Source organism: Urocampus carinirostris, chromosome 8, assembly GCF_059441175.1.
Source record: "Urocampus carinirostris isolate Australia breed hairy pipefish chromosome 8, RoL_Ucar_1.0, whole genome shotgun sequence".
Classification (NCBI taxonomy): Eukaryota; Metazoa; Chordata; class Actinopteri; order Syngnathiformes; family Syngnathidae; genus Urocampus; species Urocampus carinirostris.
The window spans coordinates 28,477,538-28,494,890 of NC_142356.1; the positions used below are offsets into that span (position 1 = coordinate 28,477,538).

General features: G+C 39.9%; 2 protein-coding genes across 3 annotated transcripts; one reads left to right on the forward strand and one right to left on the reverse strand.

Moving 5' to 3' along the window:
* The first annotated feature begins 896 nt into the window (after positions 1–896).
* On the forward strand, positions 897–13,099 carry abcg2b (ATP-binding cassette, sub-family G (WHITE), member 2b). Of its 2 annotated transcripts, none has more exons than XM_088342220.1 (14): positions 897–956; positions 1,271–1,388; positions 1,444–1,599; positions 4,221–4,378; positions 5,501–5,652; positions 5,728–5,820; positions 6,473–6,642; positions 6,739–6,890; positions 8,646–8,735; positions 8,819–8,943; positions 10,776–10,930; positions 10,996–11,085; positions 12,373–12,425; positions 12,511–13,099. In XM_088342220.1, the coding sequence occupies exons 1-14, from the start codon at positions 904–906 to the stop codon at positions 12,656–12,658; spliced, it is 1,713 nt and encodes a 570-aa protein (XP_088198346.1). In that variant the 5' UTR covers positions 897–903; the 3' UTR covers positions 12,659–13,099. The 2 variants fall into 2 exon arrangements, with proteins under 2 accessions (XP_088198346.1, XP_088198345.1); XM_088342219.1 differs by having other exon boundaries at positions 904–956; positions 6,491–6,642.
* On the reverse strand, positions 12,296–17,046 carry LOC148361519 (uncharacterized). Its single transcript, XM_088342221.1, has 2 exons — positions 16,641–17,046; positions 12,296–15,549 (listed from the first exon to the last, which is right to left on the reverse strand). Exons 1-2 carry the CDS (start codon positions 17,004–17,006, stop codon positions 15,145–15,147), a joined length of 771 nt encoding a protein of 256 aa, XP_088198347.1. The 5' UTR covers positions 17,007–17,046; the 3' UTR covers positions 12,296–15,144.
* Positions 17,047–17,353: the final 307 nt, after the last annotated feature.

Here is a 17,353-nt window from a genome sequence, read left to right on the forward strand (position 1 = left end):
TCGACATTTCGTTCTGTGTGCATGGTTACAAAGAATGACAATAAAAGTAAATTCTATTCTATTCTATTCTATAAATGCATATGAGAAAAACTGGGTAGGGCTTTATTTCTGCCTGGATATTGGATTTTAAACTTTGCATCAATCAATCGATCAATCAATCAATCAATCAATCAAACAATCAATCAACCAACCAACCAACCAATCAATCAATCAATCAATCAATCAATCAATCAATCAATCAATCAATCAATCAATCAATCGATCAATCAATCAATCAATCAATCAATAAATCAATAAATCAATAAATCAATCAATCAATCAATCAATCAATCAACCAATCAACCAATCAATCAATCATTCAGTCCACCAATCCATCAATCCATCAATACATCAATCAAGCAACCAATGAATCAATCCATCAATCAAGCAAGCAATCAATCAATCAACCAATCAGTCAATCAATCAATAAATCAGTCAATCAATCAATAAATACATTTTGTTCTCCCGGTCTAGCCCTTCTACAAAATGTATGCCAATGCAGCCAACGATTCAAAAAGTTTGCCCACTGCTGGAATCAAATGTATTTAAAATTCTGTCTTTTTAAAAAGTTGTTGTATAAACAGTATATTTTTCTGTTCATTTGTATTAATCCTTTTTGATCAAAAGATGGCCTTTATAGGAAAAACCCTTGTTCATTTCATGTATGCATCCTAACCAATTGATATAATATTGTAATAGAGTGTATTTCCTTTAAAATTGAAATAACTATTATAGGTATATTATATTTTACACAACACACACGCCTAAATATAACGGCATGATGCCTGCCTTAATATTAAATGCATAAAGCAATAGTGTGATCTAGATCAATTCAAAATATTATGTTGTGTTTATAGCGGCATCATGAGACCAGGGATGAACGCCATCATGGGTGCTACAGGAAGCGGTAAAACTTCGTAAGATGCACATCTTTATGCATTACACAATACAACACTTCCTACAAAGTCACCATAATGCTGATTGCACTGTATACTTACGCAAATTACAAATTAATTGTGTTACACCGTTGAAGGAGACATAGTAAACTTGGTCACAATTTTTAGCTTTTGGTCTCTTTGAAATGCAACTTGCTCGTTAAAAAGTCAACTGTCGACATTGTATTGCCTGTTTTTACCTGTCTGGTAGAATTCCAACACGTTATTGCAGTTCAAAATCTCTTTGCATGGGATAGCCTATTACAACAAAAAAACGATGAAAAAAAAACATGCAGGCTATTGGATGTCATCGCTGGGAGAAAAGACCCAGCCGGACTCCGCCAAGGGAGCATCCTAGTGAATGGCAAAGTCGTGACCTCCAAACTCAGGCTAAGTTCTGCCTATGTGGTCCAGGTATGTCCTATTACTTTGCCACCATGTCACACACGATGACAGCTCTGATTCCTAGGATGACATCATGATGGGAACACTGACGGTGCGGGAAAACCTCTGCTTCAGCGCCAACTTGCGCTTGGACCCACTATGCCACTCACCCTTTGACAAGTGCAGACGAGTAGATGCCATCCTTGATGAGCTGGGCCTGAATGACTGCTCCGAAACTAAGGTGAGACTCATCAACAAAAGAACAGACCAGAGCATGAGACTATTTTGACTTTTAATGTTCCAAAAAATAATGACTGTAGTGCAGCTTATGCCTAATGGACAGTATAAGTACTTTAAAAGTGTGGTGGATCATTGGTGGTGTCCTTAAAAATGTTGAAAGTTTAATATTATTTGTATTTAGTGTGTGTTAAAATTCCCAACTGAGTTCAGAGAACCCTTTTGCCTTTTTTCACACTGCTCCTATCTGCTTTTATTATATTTTTAACAAAGTTGTTCGGGCCGAACAAGAATGAGGGGGTGGGTTGAGGGGATGTTCTGTGTTATGATTACTCATTACATTCACCTGCACCCACTCTTTTGGTGCCAGCTGTTGCTGGTTACCTGATTGGTTCCCCGTCCGTTTTAAGCTCAGTCCTTTCACTCGCCTGTTGTCAGTCCGTCAGCGAACCTCTTTTTTCACATGGCAAGGATTTTTGACTCTGACTCCCGTCGGTCCCGATTTGTCACCCGTTTTCCATTCTTCCGTTCCTGATTTCCCTGTTTGTCTCCTGCTTAGACCCGTTTTTTGACCCCGACCACGTTTTGATCTCCCGTACTGGCTAACGACCCGTTTTTTTTTGCCCAGACCACTTTTTGATCTCCTGTCCCGGCTTACGACCCGTTTTTTGACCCCGACCACGTTCTGATCTCCCGTCCCGGCTAACAACATGTTTTTCCGTCTAACTACGCTACGATCTCCCGCTCCGGAAGATCCACTCCCGCATTCGGAACATGCTCCGATCCTGTGAACGGCTTGCTTCCCGCATCCAGCGAGCACCCGATCGCTGGCGCTGCCTTTCCTCTATATTTTAATAAACTTGTGAGTAACGTTACGCATCTGGGTTCTCCTTCTCTTCTCGTCGTGACATTCTGAGTGTTGGAAAGTGATGTCTTGCTTGTCCCTGTGTTTTTTTTAATTCTATCTGCTAGTGTGGCATACTATATCACATGGTGAAATATACATCTTATATACATCTTTTAACAATCATGGAAAATGCTTAAAATAAGAAGAGGCTTGCTTCAAGTTGATTAATATGTGCATTATTACTTTCGGTTCAGTGAGTGAAAATTACAAAAAAATAAATTGCTATCATTACAAAAATAGCAAGTACAGTCGAACCTCGGTTCTCGACCATAATCTGTTCCAGAACCCTGTTCGAAAACCGATTTGTTCGATCACCAAAATCATTTTTCCCATTAAAAATAATGTAAATCGTTTTAATCCATTCCAACACCCTGAAAGTTTACCTTGAATGTTTAACGTAAACATGAAGCTAACCCAGGCTAATCGTACGTTCGCGTTATCATAATCTTCCGTACGAAAGATTACGCTAACATGAACGTGTAAAAATAAAAAAAATCAAGTCGTTTACAAGTCATTTAGCACCCAGGTCTCCACAACAAGTGGTGAGCGGTTCATTGGAAAGGGGGCTCCGTTCCAACACCCTGAATGTTGGGCTCCGTTACAACACCCTGAATGTTTACCTTGAATGTTTAACGTAAACATAAAGCTAACCCAGGCTAATCGTACGTTCGCGTTATCGTAATCTTCCGTACGAAAGATTACGCTAACATGAACGTGTAAACATTTAAAAAAAAAGGATAAAGAAAAGAATTATGAATAGGATTTCTTACCTTTGTGGTGGTCAGCAGAAGCCATGCTGTATTCCCCATCAATATCAGACACTCGCACACCTCCTTCATATTTTGCTATTATTTCTTTCTAAAATGCAATAGTTGTACGCACTCCTTTTCTTTTTTCACCTGTAGCAACTTTGCTGCTTGCACTGACTTTCTTCGGAGGCGTAATTAGGGGCAAAAACACTTTGTACACCTATATTAAAAGCGAAAGCAAAACAAAACAGTTGGTCAGGAAAAGAGCGATCTACACCCGTACGCCGCTCAGATCGCACCCTAGCGTACGCACTCACGCATTACCGGCGTTCGAACTCCGATTTTTTTGACCGAACAGCGAAGCAAGAATTTCTCGAAATTTTTGGTCGGACTTCGATTTGTTCGAACTGAGAGGCATTCAAAAACCGAGGTTCCACTGTACCTAATTTTTTTAGAAAAAAATATATCAATAAAGTGCTTTACAACTGGCCTTGTTACTCGGTATCATAATCCTGGTAGTTGCTGGATTAATGCACAATCATTTTGTCATGTGGCTGTTTGTTAATTCAACAGATCAGCTGATGTTTGGTAGGGGAATCCGGTCTCCCTGTTGCATTTATTATGATACAAATCCCTCGTAAAGTGTCATTTTTTTGCTCTCGCATCCCTGTTGAAAGTCCCAGTTCTGTTTGAATTCTCCATCGGTCTTAACATTGTCAACATGCACATACTTGAGCGTTTATCGTGAATGAGTTGACTGAGGCTGCAGTGATGACAAAAGCCGGAGGTCGTGGCCATGAGTAAAAAAGTTCTGAATTCCGTACAGCTCCTTCAAATATACGTTGTAAATAAAATACCGGTACATCAAATTGGTCATAATTTGTTATAAACTGTCATGAATGTCTATCATTGAAGTTGAATACTGCTGGTGAAAATGTGGTCAAATTGTTGTGTTGGTGCTCCTCGCAGATCGGAACAGAATTCCTACGCGGAGTGTCAGGCGGGGAAAGGAAACGCTGCAGCATTGGGATGGAGCTCATCACGTCACCCGCTCTCCTCTTCTTGGACGAGCCCACCACGGGGCTGGACTCCAACACGGCCAACTGCATTATGGGTCTACTGCACAAGTACAGGACTAACAACCACAACACAATGGATAGATGGATAAATAGATGGATAGACAGATAAATGGAAGGTATAATAAATAAATATATTTTAATCATAACAAAAAAAAATAATTTAATTAGTAGGTGCCTCTGATTAGCCTCAACGTTCACAAGTTCACACTTTTGTTAACAAAAGCAATTCAAATACAGTAAGTCATGTTTATCTACAAAAAGTCTCAAAGGGCTGCACAGATCACCATTACAACATCGTCTGATATAAAACCTACATAAGGGTAAGGAAAAACTAAAAGAAAAAAAAACCCAATAAGAGATAAATGATGAAACCTTGAGAAGGAGACGCACATGAGGTAATTCCCGTTTCATGTTAACCAGGCAGCAATAGATGTCGCAAGAGCTTCGACTTGAAATATAAATAATTACAGAATGTGCATTTGACAGCTTCCCGACCCAAAATCTTGACTGATGCAACATGTTCTATATGATGGCGTACATCTGGTGCAAGTACTGCTACAATGTCTCAAAAAGGATACACCTTCAGAAAACAGGCTCATCATTTCCTCTAACGAACCAGAAGAAAAGAGTATAAGGTTAACATCAATTATGAGCTATAGAATATAAGTTTGTCTTAAGCCCAGATTTAACACCTCCACTGTGGTTGCAGATTGTAACTCAGAGGTCAGAGCATTTAATGGGCACCCGGGCTCAAATAGTGAACGCCCTCAATCTGTGGATTTCTTCTTGGATCTTGGGATCACTATAGACCAGCATTTTCTGAGCGAAAATGAGATATAACCATGAATCAAGAAACAAAGTACAATTTGTTTGAATACTTTTTTTTATTAGGTTTACTTGAGAAATAAACAGAAATAGTAAAAAATAGTCACAATGCATTGGTCAAAAAAAAAGCATTACAGGAAATCATATTATATTCAATATATATTGTTTTTTTTAACTAAATCATAACGAATCCCAGCACTTTTAATTTACCTTACTTTTTCATTTTTTAAAACAGTTACAATTCATAATTACCTAAAATGTCTTAACTTACAACCACCTCGACAAATTATAAAATATTTCAAAATTATTGCAACCAAAAATCCGACTATTAACGTATGTCTTTAGGTTGTCTAGGCAAGGCAAGACAATCATCTTCTCCATCCACCAGCCCCGCTTCTCCATCTTTCGACTCTTCGACCACCTGACGATGATGCACAAAGGCGAGGTGGTATATGCGGGGGCGGCCCACTACACCCTCCAGTACTTCACGGACCTTGGTGACCTGTCGTAACCCTGATAAAAAGACATTCATGTTTTTCTCTTACTCTGGACGTCAACCTTTTTTGTTTCAGGCTACCAGATTGAATCCTTTGACAACCCCGCTGACTTCTTTATGGACGTAACCAATGGCGAGGCTAAGTCAACCCTGGATGAGATAAATACAAGTACATAATGTTATTGTTATATCCAGTGTTTACAAGTGTAAGAGAGGCACACATTTTTTATCATACATATGTTTTTGCACACTGGAAACAGCCATCCATCCTTTTCCTGCACCGCCTATCATTCCTAGGGTTGCAGGGGGGTGCTGGATTCCATCCCAGCAGTGGGCAGGGGACACCCTGAACTGGTTGCCGGCCAATCGCAGGGCACATAGAGACATACAACCAACCACACACTCATTCATACCTGAGGACAATTTGGAGTCGCCAATTGACCTGATGTGCATGTCTTTGGAATGTGGGAGGAAGCCGGGGTGCTCAGATGAAACCCACCAATGCACGGGGAGAACATGCAAACTCTGCACCAGCATGGAAAATGCTTAGGCTGTGCGATAACCACCCGGCCGCCGTGGCGGCCACACTGAAATCAATGCAACAAAAATTGCAGACAGATCTACTGACTACGTTTTCGCTTGAATTCAATGCTATAAATGAATGGGTAGGCTGAGGCAAGCTATCATTCATTTACGGAGCTTTTGTCATACTGTACATTTGTACAATAGATAAACATAAATAAGTACTGTTGTCAATTTTCGGACTTGTGATGTACTCTCAGGGTTAATGAACAACCATTTTCATTTAATGACTTTGTAAGGACTTTCGTCTTCACTAGGTGAGCATAAAAACATCCTGGCGGTCAAGTATTATCAGTCGAATCTGTGCCGAGACATGCTGCGTGAACTGGACCGCATCAACAGCAGTGTAGTAGATGGGGTCAAAGGTCAGGAAAAGGAGGAAGATTATGCCACTTCCTTCTTCTACCAGGTCAGGCTTTTATTTCAGTGACTTGCAAAAATCTTATTAACAATTCTTTTTAGATTTTGAGTACTTAAAACTTGCGCATGTGTGTGCTCGCCACAGATGCGGGTGGTGTGTGGTAGGACCGTGCTGAACACGCTGAGAAACCCACAGACGTCGTACGCCCAACTGGCTCTAACTATTTTCTTTGCTCTCCTCGTGGGACTCATTTATTATCAAATGCCCTTAACCCTGCCGGAAGCTTTGCAGAACAGGTGCAATGAACAGAACTTACAGCGATTTTTTTGGGGGGTAATTGTACAGTATAGTAGACACTCACAATAAGAAGAGAAAACATGAATGGATTTTGAAATTACAAGGAGAACAGGAGAGGCCTATACAAAACCATCAGATAAGAAATTTCAACCTGCTCTGAAAGGTCCTCTCCCAAGCCCTTTTCTTTTATCAAATTGCCTAGGATACAAAAAGCTGATCAGCTCCAAGGGGTGAGGAAATAAAAAAACAGGAATTTGATTGGACAATAGTGACAATGATGCAAATAGTCAAAATAACGAACAACAGTGCGAAATAACAGTCAAAACAACGAACAGTGAGAAAGGACAATAAACAGCTGTGCGTAATAATAATAGTGAAAATAATGAACAACCCCGGCATCCTCAGCTAACTTCATTACAGGTCTCTGATTGAGAGTAAATGATTTGGTATACTAGAATATACTTTCACCTTGAATATTATCATTTTATTCTGTGTTGTATAAAATTATTTGATTCATTTTATTCATAAAACACTCATATGAATTCTGAATCTCATAAACAAATACTTATATTCTACAAAACACATAGCATTGATTTTATTGTTGTGTAATAATTTTAATCGGTAGCATATTTTGTAACGCTAACTTTCAAACAAAATACATATACAGTATTGTAGATAAGAATATAAAAATAAACGTATGTGTATTTGGAGCAGGAGTTGAAAGCAAAAGTTACTTTTTATAAAGGAAAATATTTTTGCAAACAAGGCATAATAGACTATTTGAATTCAGACTTTTAGACATTTGTATCTCCAAGAATAAGTTTGCCTTTAATAGCGGATATGATTTAAGATAACATTATATTTTTAAGCGCAAGTTGTGATTCACAAAAAGTAATGATAAACCGAAGAAGTGTTCTAGACACACAAAGATGTATACATTTTATTCAATTTTTTTATCATGTTCTGAACAATCAAATAATGCATTATCACGAGTGGACTGACAACAACACTTTGTCTATTTAGTAGTTATTGATATCTGTTGCAGATTCCAATACCACTAGGACACGAAATCCCTGCATTCCCCCATAATACCTGTAGTTTTTGAATAAATACTTTTAATTGGCAACAAATGATCTATTGTTATAGTTGTATGAAATTATGATGAAATAATATCCATCCATTCGTATTTCCTGATGGTAAGAAAAACACTAAACGGTGATAGTTGCTGATGGTATTGATAATTTCCTGTCAACGGGTAGCATCAACAACGATAGCTGGTATTGATTTCATAATTTCGTTAATGAAGTGATTCATGATAGTAAAGTTGTTTTTCTAGTCTTCAAGAAAACCTATAAAATGAATAAAGTTATTTAAAGGTGGGGGGAAATCATTTAAATTCACATTACTTTTTTAATACAGTCCGGCAAAAAAATTAATCAAATTTTATGATTGAAAGTACAAGTGCAGAATCAAGTGTATTTGCTTTGTTGAGCAAATATTTTTTAAATGAAATAAAATTTTTGTTTACAGGGAAAAAAAAATCACGATATGTAAAAAAATATACTATAGACTGGTCTTCTATTAAACTAGTATTTGACGGGGTATATACATCACAGTAAACAGTGGTCGAGAATAAGGAGAGTGTTGTCAATACCATTATTATCAATAATGCATTTTTTGAATGTGAAAGAATGGCTTAAAAACCCAATCAGAGCGTTCCATGGAAATGGTGATCCTGTATCTTGTGTGGGCAGGAGTGGTGCGATTTTCTTCCTCATCATCAATATGGTGTTTGGAAATCTTTCCGCCGTGGAGCTCTTCGTCAACGAGAGGGCTATCTTTATGTGGGCCAACATTTTAAACATCTTACTCCTTCTTTATCGGGGGGAGAAAAAAATGCTAATTCCTGCCTATTTTTGTTGTGCAGCCATGAAAACTCCAGCGGCTACTACCGCACGTCTGTCTATTTCCTGTCCAAGATAATTGCCGACCTCATCCCCAATCGTATCATTCCTATCCTTCTCTTCTCTGCCATTGCCTACTACATGATGGGTAATTGGCCCTTTTTTCTTACTTTTACTCTAAGATAACCAAAAGTACCGTATTTTCCGCACTATAAGGCGCACCGGGTTATAAGGCGCACCCCGGAAAAAATCGTTTTTGGTCCTATTTTTGACATACATAAGACGCACCGGATTATAAGGCGCTACAATGGGAACGTCGACAAAACAGTCAGATAGTTCAGTCAAACTTATTACCCCCTTAACATTCCCAAAGCTTGCAAAGATGCAAATACGTGTCGAGAACACGTGCGGATGCGGTGTCCGTACGATGTCACTCAAATGCATCGTTCTATCATTCGGAAGGTTAAAGTCTTGGGATTCAAGAAATGCCACACATTCCTTAGTTTCTATTTTCTTTTTCGCTCGCAACTTTACCGTGCATATGACAATAAACACTTGGAATTGAGTTGAATTTAAAAATAGACACTCCATTCCATCCATTATCTGCACCGCTTATCACAGAAACATCGAGTTCAGTCTGAAACAAGATACAGGGACAATATAAAACCCGGAGTGGCTCACCGAAGTCGTTGTGTTCATAATAATGTGCAGCCAATGTCCTCTTATATCCGTGAGTGCAGTAAATCCAGGAGAATAAAATATTTACGAATACAGAATAGAAAAAAATGCTTTCTGTGTGCCGTCAGCCATGTGCTATACGCATTCATCTTTTTCGGCCAATTGCAGGCTTTGTTTTGCCGTTTAAGCCAATGCCAGCCTGTAAATAATAAAAAGGATCCGCCTCTTGACCTCCGAATAACTTTAGCCAATAGTGATCGATTCAACTGATGATTGACACATCTTTTTCGGCCAATTGCAGCCTTTGTTTCGCTGTTTAAGCCAATGCCAACCTGTAAATGATAAAAAGGATCCGCCCCTTGACCTCCGAATAACTTTAGCCAATAGTGATCGATTCAAATGATGATTGACACATTGGTTAGCCAATGAAACGCCGGTAAATAAATCCCAGCATAGACCGCGTACTACTTGGCGTTCGGGGGAAAATCTAGTCGGCGGCTGCAAGTTAGTTGGAAAACTTAATGTTGATCCATAAATAAGGCGCACTGTATTATAAGGCGCATGGTCAGCTTTTGAAAAAAATAAAGGCTTTTAGGTGCGCCTTATAGTGCGGAAAATACGGTACTTTAAAGGGAAAATCAACCAAAACGTTGATGTTGTGAGAAAATTCAGTAGCACTAATCAAAGCCCCGTTTCCTGATCAAGTATGTGTCCCCGGAACACGCATTGAATATTATAAAAATCAACTAAGTTGAACACTAATTTAAGCAATATCTATTGGAGTACACGGTCATGTCCAAGATCTACTGTATGTGGAATATCGCTCAAATAAACCTGTGAAAAAATCTCATTCAATTTATGTGCTGAAATTGATAAAATAAATACTTGTTGATTGAATAAAGTTCTCCAAAAATCATAATTAAAGGAGCTATACGGAATTTAGAACTTTTTTCCTCACCGCCACCACCTCTGGCCTGTTTCATCATTGCAGCCTGAGTGATTTACAGCCGCGAGCAGAGTCTGTCTTAATCTCGGCACAATGTGTTACTTTTCAGAAGTTTTTTTTAAATGTAAGAAATGGACATGAGTGAGTTCATTTTTATGACTGTTTAAGCCTGGTGCTTTGATTACCGGTCAGAGCCGTACAAAGACAAAATTGAAATTCGTTCTTAAATTTGCACGTAAGGCTTTTAATTAGGTGGGCTCGGTAGTCCAGAATTTAAGGTATTTTGTATCTGCTGCTGTATTTTTTTCATGACAGCATAGCCAGACGTAATCACACGGCCTTTTTTAATGTGCTAGGACTGAAATCCGGATTTTCGGCCTTCTTGTGCTTTGCACTGACTATGTCTCTGGTCAGCCTGGCGGGAGTTAGTTTGGCCTTCCTGGTGTCAGCCAGCGTGTCCTCCTTCGCTATGGCCAACATCCTCATCGCACTACCATTCGTCTTCATGATGGTTCGTTTTGAGTGGGCCCCTTGTTCCTTGGCGGCGTCTTCATTGGGGTTTTTGCCTTTTTACAGGTTTTTGGCGGCTACTTGGTCAACCTCAACGCCATGATAAGCTGGCTCTCTTGGCTTAAGTGGCTCAGCATCTTCAGATATGGACTTAATGTAAGGGCCTTATAAACACAAGGTCGTTATAACAAAGATTGAAAAGTATGTCAGATGTAAGCAACGGTTAATAATAAGACAAAGGTGTTGTTAAACCACCATTTGTGTTATGACTTAGACTAGCAATACCAAAAGTATTCTGTTTAAGAAATACTATATAAGTTTTCTGTTCCACTATTAATTAGTTTGCACATTTGAAATATGTTTTTCTCATTTTATGACTAATTTAATCCATATTTTTGGTCAACTGATAAAAACAGTACCGTTCATTAAAAAAATGTGGATTTATTTGAACTCAGTTGGGCATTGTTAACACATACTCAATACAGAAAATGTTATACTTTTAAATATTTAAGGACACCTCAAACTAGGCACCATTTAAACAAAAATACTTGATTTCTTTCGTTGGGGACAAACTTAATAGCTGCACAGTTAATGTAAAGCTATATATTTGCATCACACTATAACACACTGCCATACACACTAACCTCATCTCATCTCATTAGCTGTACCGCTTATCCTCATTAGGGTCGTGGGGGGGCTGGAGCCCATTCCAGCCAACTCCGGGCAGTGGGCAGGGGACACCTTGAACTAGTCGCCAGCCAATCACAGGGCACACGGGGACAGACAACTCACTCGCTCATTCACACCTAGGGACAATTTGGACCGGCCAATTCACCTGAAATGCATGTTTTTGGAATGTGGGAGGAAACCGGAGTGCCCGAGGAAACCCACGCAAGCACGGGGAGAACATACAAACTCCGCATGGATTTGAACCCACGCAGGAGGTTCCCATGACATGATCTGTGCCGCACATGCGCTAACCACTGCGCCGCCGTGCTGCCTACACACACTAACCTTCTGACATTAGATGGTAAGGCGCCCGCTTTGAGACTGGGAGGTCGGTGGTTCGCGCCCCGGCCGAGTCATTCCTAAGACTTAAAAAGTGGTCGGCGGCGCCCTCTGTTGGCTGCGGCTGCATCGGCTCGCTACAACGGGTCAGGTGCATTCGACATTTCGTTCTGTGTACATTGTTACACAGAATGACAATACAAGGAAATTATTATTATTATTATTATTATTATTAAAAGGCGTTAGATTTTATGGTGTAGTCTATTTTTAAGCGTGAAACACAGTGTGTCTGCAGAATATTGAAAACAAACAAACAGACAGACAACATGTGCTTGTTTAAAACCGAAAGTGGCAAACTTACAATTTATTTTCCATTCAAATTATTCATTACACCTTGTGCAATAGAAATCAATGCTTCTTTTCGCTTCATCCTAGGCTGCGTTCATCAATGAAATGACAGGACAGTTGTTCTACACAAACACCACCATGTGAGGAAAAACTCAATTCAGGACAATAAAAAAAATCAATAGCAGCTAACCTCAAACTCATGCCTTCTATTTGTGCCCTCTCCAGCATACCAGGCGAGCTGTTCCTCCAAAGTCAGAACATTGACTACTCCATGTGGGGCTTCTGGCAAAACCAAGTGGCCCTCCTGGGTATCACGCTGGTCTGCATGGTCCTGGCTTATGTCCAGTTGCGCAGGATCAAGCGATGGAAGTGATGGGTGGCTTTCTATTACTACCCTAAAAGTGTTGTATTTTAAGGTGAAGGTGCTGGAATACAACTCTACCTTACAGAATGCTAGTACATGCTATTTGACAGCTAGCACTGGTTTCACTGGCACAGATTTAATTGGGTAAAGACAAAAAACAAAAACAAAAAAAAACTGAAGGGCCCTTGTCTGAAACGAAAAAGGGAGTCCTGCATTTTGGTTTGAATGAGTCCTACATGGAAAACCCTGAAAGCAAGAATCTCAAACTCCGTTTAGTTCTGGGGCCGAATCCAGTCTTTCTATTCTAAGGTGGGTCAGCTCAGTAATTGAATGTCAACTCTACATTTTTAGCTTTGTTTTACAGTACCACAGATTACACAGTATGTTTTCTAAACACAAAAAAATCACAAATAATTGGTAAAAATTATGTAATGTTTGGCATTGAATGTGGTAACTGGTTAATTTTAACAGTTGAGTGAAAACTGTTTTACACCTCAACCAACTCACCCCACTATACAAACTAAGCACTGCCCTCTAGTAGCCAGGGAGAGCTCTAGGTTCTCATTTATTTTAAAAAAAATCATAACTTTACATGAAAATGGCCTTGAGACTCACTCATTTTTACATACTTAGAAATTTATGGCAGGCTGAATAAAATAACATATCAAATGTTTGACATGCCTTCCTTAAAAGGTTAGTGTGTATCTTTTGACTACTAGATGCCGCTGTATTGTGTAGTGAAACTGAAAATGAGTGTGAAAAACCACAAGGAATAATACAAACAATGGAGACTCAAAGTGACCAAAACTCACCGTTATACTTCTTGTTCTTTTGCTCAGCATTTTTGAGGTTTTTGCATACCCGAAGCAGCAAGATGTCAGGCAATTACGTTAGCTCCTTCTAGGTGGGGCATTTTATGTCATGATTGCCGATTCAGGCCCCCTGTGACTGCCCAATCACAGCCCTGAGCGCTGATTGGTTCAAAGACTCTTTTCAAACCCTTCCAAGAGGAAGCCGTCAGACCGTTTGCGAACCTATGCTCGCAACTAGGCAAGCACATACCTTCCGACATTTTCCTGCCCCGTTTTCTCCTGCCTGATAACTGTTGCCGACCTGTTTCTGGACCCGTTTCTGCCCTGCTCCTCCATCCCAACCATGGACCTGTTTTTCCCTGTTTCTTGCCTGATACCTGTTGCTGACCTCTTTTCTGGACTCAATTACCGCCCTTGCTCTCCTGTCCCTGCTATCGACCAGTATTCCTGCTGCCTACGATTATCCTCGCTCGACACGGAGGTGCCACTTCCGTGTTCCAGCCACCTGCCACCCGTGTCCGTCGATCATCGGATGGTGGAAGCAAGCCCTGCTCTCTCTCTTTATCAATAAAACTGAGTAAACGAACGCTACTGGGTCCTGTCTCCGTTTCTGGCTTGTGACATTTTAAGTAAAATAAATTCTGAATTTTCAACCTGCAAATCATCTTAAAAAATGCATTTTAAAATGATTATACATGTATTTTTGCTATTATTTCAATATTAGTTTTATCCTTAATGAATTGTGTTTTTACCGCTAAGAGGGGCTAAATAATACTGTTATTAGAAGCTTCAAGCATCAACACCACTGACATTGGGTGTTCATATATAATACCACAAAATGTTCTTATTGCACTGTGCAGGAAATTAGAAGCTAGTATACTGGACAGATAGTCAAAGTTAAATTGCAAAACTTATCCACAACCAGACCAGTGGCAGTAAAGTAGGACTTTGACATGAATGGCCATCAATAGCAGTTAATTAAGGTTTGTTGCTCCCTTTTATTTTTCATTTTTTACTTTGCCCTGTATTTTGTTCGTAGCATCGTGTGGAAAGCATTTTTAAAACTGTAGTTTTGTATTGTTTTCAATTAAATCTCAAGCAGAAGCCGGTGTGATTCATCAATGTCATTGCTGAATGAACGAGCCTGTTTAACATCCTTACCACACGTGTTTCAACATTTGACTGCAAAGGGGATAATCAACCACATCAAGCACGAGGTAGTTGAGAGCAGTAATCCACCGTAGAAGATCTTCCAAAGCTTCTTATCGTGACAGAGGACACATTAGCTTTCGTAGCAGGCCACATGGAGGAGGGTGTTGTTTTTCTTAGGCCTCCAGGCTATGCCAAAACAGGGGAACCCACTTAATTTACAGTAGTCACATTTTTGGAATTGAAAAAAAAATGAATTGGGCTACAAATAATATTGTATTGTTTTAGCATGTTTGTATTATTATTATTATTTATTTTCTTTTTTTTTTTTACAAATATATGCTTTGGGATGTAAAACTAAGAATTTCAAAACCTGAGTTAGTTTTCAAGATTACGAATTCATGTCTGTCTTGTTCAGAGTAATGCTTTTAACTGGAATTAGCAACTCCTGAGTTATCAAGTTCAACAGCAAGCAACCTCTCACTGAACTTAACTCCAGGGCTACAAGTCAACTGTAGGGTGATGAAGTACCGTTCAGAAGCTCTTTACGCTAGTGTTCTTTCTCTTTCCCACCGCGACGGGCGCTGTTTCCAGCCCCCTCAACCATTCAGTACATTTGAGCATCACACGTTGGTCCACCCCACTGCCCCGTTCCTCGTCATCCTCGTACTCTACATCATCGTACCGGTGCCGCTCGTTCAGAAGGGACACTTTCACCATAGAGCTCACATCGTAGCGAGTCCTGACTAATGTCCTAGCTCGGCCATGGGACCGTGGGGACTGGAAAGGAGCAGATTGTGGTCCCCTCCTGGTTGTCCTGGAGTCTGGGGTGCTTCTGGAGATGTTGTTGTTGCGCCGCTGGAGAAGCAGGACAGCTTCAGGTGTTAAAGTCAGTGTGAATCGAGTTTCCTCTGGCTGGGCTTTGCTTCGGGCTTTCACCTGGTCAGTGAAAATACATTCTTTCATTTATTTATTTTCCGGAAGTGAAAATACATTCTTTCATTTATTTATTTTCCGGCCGCTTATCCTCACTCTAGTGGTGGGGTGTAGTGGAGCCCCTTCAAAATTACTTTGGGCAGTAGGCAAGGGCGTTCAATCAAGTCATGGTCCAAAACCCTTGATAGTCTTTCACTGTTGGGTTTTGAACCAGTTGAAGGTTTTTAAAGTACAGTTCCATGCCAAGATTATAATTTAAAAGTATGAGTCCAAGTGTGGTTCAGTCTTTCAAACAGGTGTTTGCAGGTAGATTAAGTTTTCAGCATTAGTCAAGTCAGGTCACATTTATTTATATAGCCCTTAATCACAAAAAATGTCTCAAAGGACTGCACAGGATTACAATTACACAATTGCACAATTACATTATCTTAAACCAGCATGCGGGCAAGGGACAACTCAAAACCTCAGTGTGAGGAAAAAAGAGAAACCTTGAGAAAGGACCTCACATGTGGTAATACCCCTTCCAGGATTGACCAGGGTGAATCAGAATTAGCATTACCAGTAGATGTTCAGAAAAGATGACCTGGTAACGGCATGTAGTTGTGTGCAAATAGAACACTAGATGTTCCTAGAGCTCTCAACCCTCTGCCCGCTTTAAAAAATATCCTTTTTGAAAGCGTTTAGCTTTAAAACAAATTGTATACAACTTAACAAATCAAATTACATATTACATTTGACCTGTGCAAAAAGAGTTGATTTATTAAATTTAACGTTTTAAAGGGAAAACATGGACATGTATCCCTTAAGATGTCTGTTCATCTCACAGATGACCTAATATTAATATTTAGTACAGACAAAATAGGGCACATTTGGTCAAATGCTAAGTTCCCTTTTCAACCATAAAACATTGTCTTTGAGTTTACCTACAACACAATCCAAACTTGGGTCAAACTGACCTAAGTCAACATTCAGTCAAATAATTGATCACAATTTGATTAACACATCTGTTTGAAGGTATTAGCGTTTATGCTGGAATAAGGGTTCCATTAAGCTTTAACTCTGGACTGTGGATACAGTAGATATATGGTTTCTACCTGGCGGTTCTTTGACAAGGACTCTCCAGACCTTGAAGCCGAGAGGATCTCTGGGGGTCCCTTGCATGACGATGGGGTCTTCTTTCTCGTTTCGGACAGCCCTGTGTAGGCAGTGGGCAAGTGGCTCTTCTTGCTCAGTTGCTTAAGGTTAGACGTCAGACGCTCCTTCACAGAGGGGCCTTCTTTCATTGGTGCTGTTTTGCCCACCTTTCTGCCTGGTCCAACTACTGCCACGGAAATGGGTGGGATGAAAGGCATCTTGGACACGCAAAGGAACAAGTAGGACAGGAACTCTGTTTTCCGCCAAAACCTCAGGACAGGTGTGGAGAGAATGCTGGCCAAGTACCTACGAGCTTCCAGGGCCATACGGCAGAACTCCCTTGAACGCAGCCTGCAGAGCGCAGTGTTGATAGTTTGTTCCTCGTGTGGTTACCTTATAGCCCAGCGAGCTAATTGCGACGAGGCTCAGTCCACCGGAAATAGACTTGAACTTGTAATCCCCCACACTAACACAATCCATTGAAGGCTGCACGTTTTCAGACATAAAATTGCAGGTGCACCGCACAAGTTTAATAAACCTCCAGTAAGATATTTTTTTTTTCTTAAAATTGTACGCTTGAAATAGAGATTCAAACTCAAATTAAGGTTTTGATTAAAGGATTTAGGGCAAAACATTTTATTTTAAGCAATGGTTTGGATTCTGATTGATGGGC